Source organism: Lacerta agilis, chromosome 7 (assembly GCF_009819535.1).
Source record: "Lacerta agilis isolate rLacAgi1 chromosome 7, rLacAgi1.pri, whole genome shotgun sequence".
Lineage (NCBI taxonomy): Eukaryota > Metazoa > Chordata > Lepidosauria > Squamata > Lacertidae > Lacerta > Lacerta agilis.
The window spans coordinates 7834195-7840194 of record NC_046318.1 but is presented as its reverse complement, the minus strand read 5'-3'; the positions used below and the strand labels follow the sequence as shown (position 1 = coordinate 7840194).

General features: G+C 45.2%; 1 protein-coding gene across 1 annotated transcript in view; it reads left to right on the top strand.

Annotated features, from left to right (window-relative positions):
• The first annotated feature begins 2026 nt into the window (after nucleotides 1–2026).
• Nucleotides 2027–6000, top strand: part of LOC117049552 (disintegrin and metalloproteinase domain-containing protein 2-like) — a 42549-nt gene continuing 38575 nt past the window's right edge. Inside the window, exons 1-3 of the mRNA XM_033154312.1 lie at nucleotides 2027–2103; nucleotides 4113–4192; nucleotides 5323–5384. Coding sequence (XP_033010203.1) covers nucleotides 2055–2103; nucleotides 4113–4192; nucleotides 5323–5384 — 191 coding nt within the window. The 5' untranslated portion in view covers nucleotides 2027–2054. The remainder of the gene's footprint in view (nucleotides 2104–4112; nucleotides 4193–5322; nucleotides 5385–6000) is intronic.

The following is a 6000-nucleotide window of genomic DNA, read 5'->3' as shown; positions in this document are numbered from 1 at the left end:
CTGCTAAAGAGATTCTCTTAGACGGGAAGCTGTAGATTGAGATTAGCTGAGGTGCCAGGATAGCATATTGTTCATGGAATGATAGAATTTCATAATGTGCAAGGACCATTACAAAAACATGCCGGCTATAATACCTTCAGAGAATGAAACACTTTTATTAAATTATGCTAAGAATAATTCCCACGTGGTGGCAAATATTCAGCATATGCTTGTTTGGTAAATTTCTTCCTAATACTTGCCCAAAAAGAAGAAGTCTTTAACTGTGTTTGCATATATTCTTATATAAATATATGTCTGCAGTTGCAACAATAAAATACTTGAACTATTGTGGTCCCCCTGATATTGCAAAACTGTATACTGTACAGTACTGCTAAAACTTACCAATCAGTTTTTACTCTTCTGGTCTGGAAACCAGCTACAAATTTGCTGGTGGATGGGATAGGTTGGCTCTTTGACACAATCCTACTCAGGGGAGCTGAACTCAAGTGTGCTGAGTAAACCTTTATTTTAAATTGGGGATGTGGGAGTGTGCTTCATTGCTGAGGAGTACGTGAAAGGCTTTGCAGTGCAGCCTGGTTTAAAGACAACGGCAAGAAGCCCAAGTAGAGGTCTGGAGTCTGGACGTTGCTCTTCAGCACTGGGCACCAGGAGGGCCCCGTTGTCGTCTTCCCCAATAGGAATGTATCTATTTGGTCTAAATGGGAATACAGTACTGTACAGGTGAAACTCGAAAAATTAGAATATCGTGGAATTTAACTTAAAAGGTGAAACTAATATATGAGATAGACTCATGACATGCAAAGCGAGATATGTCAAGCCTTTATTTGTTATAATTGTGATGATTATGGCATACAGCTGACGAGAACCCCAAATTAACAATTTCAACTTTGGGGTTTTCATCAGCTGTACGCCATAATCATCACAATTATAACAAATAAAGGCTTGACATATTTCGCTTTGCATGTCATGAGTCTATCTCATATATTAAACTCCAGTAGCTAATGAAAACTATTGCTTACATAAATGGACTTTTCCACGATATTCTAATTTTTCGAGTTTCACCTGTATAATAATAATTATAATAATTTATTATTTGTACCCCGCCCATCTGGCTGGGTCTCCCCAGCCACTCTGGGCGGCTTCCACCAAACATTAAAATACATTTAAAATATCACAGTTTAAAAACAGGGCTGCCTTCAGGTATTTTCTGAATGTCAGGTAGTTGTTTATTCCCTTGACTTCTGCTTGTTTGGCTATCTGCTATGTGTGCGTGATGCTTCCCTCAGTCGGCGTGCTGCTCCGAGTTGGTTTTATTAAAAATATTCATACGACGTGCAATCAGGCCCTTGCAGAGCCAGGCAGAGGCCAGGGCCAGGTAGATAATGTGCCCCCCCCCACTTTTTTTTTTACTCTGGGGATCTCCGAAATCTTATAAATAAGTAAATATATAAATAATTTTCACATTTTCATATACAATAGTGAATATGCTGACCAAGGCCCCCCTTTGGAATCGGAGGCCGGGGCCAAGTGACCCATATGACACCCCCACCCCCCTCTGTTTGGGCCTGCGTGCAATGACAAAAGTTCTTGGGGTGGTTTACACACCAATAAAATACTTTAGTACCACTATTTAGCTGCCCTTTATGGGCACGGGAGTCAACCCCACACGGAACTCGAGTAAAGGAAGAAGACGCGCGTCGGGTGGTCACCTGGTCTCTTTTGGCACGGGCCGCATTCTTGCAGGTTGGGGGGTTGGCGGCAGAGAAGACACGTGTGCGCGTGCGTGTGTGAGCGGGCGAGGGGAAGAAATAATGTCAAAAGGCCAGCTGGGCCCCGTCGTCGCTTCGCCCTCTGACCCGGAGGATCCCTGGCCCTCCTCGCCAAGGAGCCTCGCCGCCCCCCACGGCAAAGGAGGGCGGCCGGGCGGCCCTCTTGGGGCGCGCGTGAAGCTCGGCAGCCGCCGCGCGGGTCTCGGTTCCAGGCGGGACCGTTAGAGCGGGGCGGGCGGGCGGGCACAGAGCGAAGCGGAGGAGGCGCTGGGCAGCCGCGTCGCCATGAAGCTGTTGGCGGCGGCGGCGCTGCTCCTCTTCGTCGCCGGCCTCGGTGAGTGAGGGCGGGCTCCCTCACGCGCGCGTGCCCCGTTTAGGGACCCGGACTGACGAGCTTTTATTTGTGGCACAAGCCCAAGTTGTGGCCTCCAGGCGCTGTTGGACTACAACTTCCATCATCCCTGCCCTCGGGGGGGCCTGCTAGCTAGGGGATGATGGGAGTTGTAGTCCAGAAACACCTGGGGGACCCACAGGTTGAGAGAGAGAGGCCTGAGCACCTATCTACCTGTCTGTCATAAAATGAGCACTGCTGCCTGGCTGTTTAAAAACCCTCAGCGCGGTTTACAAAAAAGATAACAACGCTGAGAAGAAACCACCACCCCAGTGCTTTGAAACATACAAAAGTTAAAATACTAAAACGGGTTGCCTCAGCTTTCTAAGCGTCTCTGAGCAGGAACGCTTTGTGCAGGCGCCTGCTTGGTCTCAAGAGGCAGGGAGTTCCCAAGGGCAGGTGCTGCCACAGGAAAGGATCAGTGCGCTGAGCAACACGTGGCACCAACCTGTCAAAGCGGCCCCCTGGGCACAAGTGGGGCAGGTCTTGCAGGTAAACGGGTCCCTATTTGTTAAGGGTTTTACCTTGGCCAGTGCCGATCTCTGAGGGAATCCCCACACGGAACACATACACATCCTAATAGAGAGTGCAGCAGATGGTTTAGGGCAGATGTGGGTATCCAGTTGTCAGAGTACTATCTAGGAAGAGGTGTCGACCTCAGTGTGGAGGAAATGTCCTTTAAAATCTGTCTCTGCCTTGAAACATAGGAACCTAGGAAGCTGCCTTAACCGAGTCAAACCATTGGTCCATCTAGCTCAGTATTGTCCACACTGACTGGCAGCAGCTCTTCAGGATTCCAGGCAAGAATCTCTCCCAATCCTACCTGGGAATGTCAGGGATTGAACCTACCCCTGGCCCAGGGCCCTTCTCCCTTAAGGGAGAAGTAGCACTTAAAATAGTGCAAAAATGGTATCTCACACCAATACAATCAGCCCATTTTCGTTCCTCCTGCTCACCAAACTGTTGCGGGAAGTTAGGCTCATATCAACGTATATTGGTGGTGGTGGGAAAGTTCTGGGAGGAAAGTACCGGGTATTTGTCAAAATATATCTCAAAATGTCCAGCGCTGATGCTGCTCAGTCTTCTCACGGGCGATGATATTAATATACGGCTCAAACCTCTAAGTTCTCTTTTAATAGTGGCTCATAATGAGATACTAGAAGAAGTTGTAGGGTGCATCTCTGACAAATTAGTACAATAAAATATTGCAAATGCCACTTGTGGGAAAATCAGCTCATGAATAAAATTGGCATAAGGTTTGAAACATAAATACTCTTGTAACAGATTGGTATATGCTTTGTTATGCATATGGCTAGAAATAAAAACAGTCTAAAACTTTTTGGTTAACGAACTGTTTATTGCTTTCTATACAAATGGTAGTCTGGGATAAAAACTTATTGTGTTATTTGGATGTTATTTTGGATGTATTGGCTTCTGGGTTAGGGTGAGATTTTTTTTTACATGTGTACAATGTCATTATATGTTGTAAGGATTTAATAAATAAAGAAAAAAGAAAGGTACTGATAAATGCACAAGGGTTTGTCTTTCCTGCGTCTTTATTCGGTTAGCAATCCTAACTTATATGACGTCAATGTAAATAGAATTTCTTAGAGAATCATAGAATCAAAGAGTTGGAAGAGACCACAAGGGCCATCCAGTCCAACCCCCTGCCAAGCAGGAAACACCATCAAAGCATTCCTGACAGTCCCCTGCTCCCAAGCAGGCTGCAATATAATCTAAGGAGCTCTCCAGACTAGTTTGATGTGGGTGTAACCTGCCACATTTCATTAAGGGTGTTTCCAGACTCACTTTTTTCAGTTGGGATTCAGCCATTCCCCAGCAAATTCAGAATGTGATTGGATGTAATTCTTGGGTGTCTTACGGTGCTGTGACATTTGCGCCTTGTAGAATTTAAATGGGGATTAACTTCTTAGCATTTTTGTCTTCTCCAGATCGTAAAACCTTTTTGGATATCACAGTTCCAAAGAAAATTCCATCCAACATGACTGAAGATGGTCTAGGAGAAGATGAGGTATTTGGAATTAAGAAACATACTTATTCAAAAGTTTGTGCTATGGAGTGAACATCTACTCAGTAGATGATATTTTGCACAGTGATTCCCAAGCTCGCTGATGCATTTAGAGAAAGCATAACAGTTGTTGGTCTCTTGCAAATGTTTCTGGCAAGTGAGAGCGATCTATCCCCATGTTCTCCACCCAACTGATTAACAGCATACAGAAGTGAAAGGAGTACAAGTCCAAACACCTTAAGTGACTGGAACAATCTGTAACGTTACGATATTTGAAAAGCTGTAGTCAGGGCCGTTGTGTTTATTTAGCAAATAAGTACTGACCACACATTTTCATTCTGAGTTGGCTGGTGGTTGTTGTGATTTGAATGCAACTATTCCTTTTCAGATTTTTTTGTTGGGTCTGGTAGACTTCAGGAGATTGCACTGTGGGATTCTTTTCCCACTTTGCTGTTACCGACTCATTGTGAGTGGATTTAGAAAACGGTAACCCTTGTACTTGGGACAATGATACTTGTATGCAACTGAGTTGAAGCCACAGAAAATGGGGAGTTTCATTTCCTTCCTGTCAAATCTCCCCCCATTGGCTTCTCTGGGCCCCAAGAAACATCATTTAGTTGAGCAAGGCTGAAATCCTAACCCCACTTACTTTCAAGTTAGTGCCATTGAATGAATTGGATTTGCTTTTGAGTAGATATAGTGAGGGTTGTGCTGTAAATTGTTTTTCAAAATGAGTTCTCTGCCACCGGCGCTCTAGCCGTCTCAGCGATTGTTTCATCGCCCTCAGCTCCGGGGGGAACCACAGGACCGTCTGGCTTCATGCAATCGGAGAGGGTACTTTGGAACCAGACAGCCGATAGCCCTGGCTCAGCCAATTGTGGGGCAGAAGCAACAGCAGCAGTCCTTCAGAGCCCTTCAGGCACTGCCCCAAGCCAGGTGGAAAGAGACCAGGCAGGGCCCTGCAGGCACTTCTCAGGCAGTCCTCCTGAGATAAAGAGGCTCAGCCAATCGCTGCCATAGCTTTTCTGCCATCATCAAATCCATTTCAATAGAGACTGTTCATTTCATTTGTAAAAATACTGTTTCAACATACCCTTCTGATTGATTTTTTTGTTTTGTTTTGAATTGTCCAGAGCACACAGACTTACGTTATTACAATAAAAAAGAAGACGTACACAATTCACCTGAAGCAACAGTAAGTGACTCCTTAGTCTTAAGCCTTTGGCTTATGGGAAGGCTGTAGCTCAGTGCCGGAGCATGTGCTGTGCATGGAGAAGGTCCCAAGTTCAGTCTCCAGTGTCTCTAGGCAGAGACCCCGTCTGAAACCATGGAGAACCATGGCTTGTCTTAGTGTGACCAGTGACCCAGGCCACTTACTAATCTGCACCTGATTTCAGGAGTCCATAATGGCTAGCTCCAGAAGGTGATCGGATTGGGCCTTTTCTAGTCCACTACTACCTCAACAGAGCCACTGGTCTTATTTTGCTCAGAACTGTCCAGAAGGTCAGAAGCAGTATGATAATTCTCAGTTTATGCCTGCTCTAGACAAAAGCGCCCCACAAAAGATTTATGTGTTTATTTCTTAGGAAGCATCTTACCCAAACTGTTCAGCAGAAAGCTCCCAGAATGACTTACAAGGGATCAAAGGAGCCCAGTAGTAGTACCGGTAGTAGTAGTATAGTAGTAGTAACAACACAATAAAAAAGACAACACATACATAACAATGCAACTTCCCAAGAAAACAGCATGGTGGAAAAAATTACAGCAATGATTAAAATGGATGAATCTAAAAGGCCTGTGGCACTGAAAAA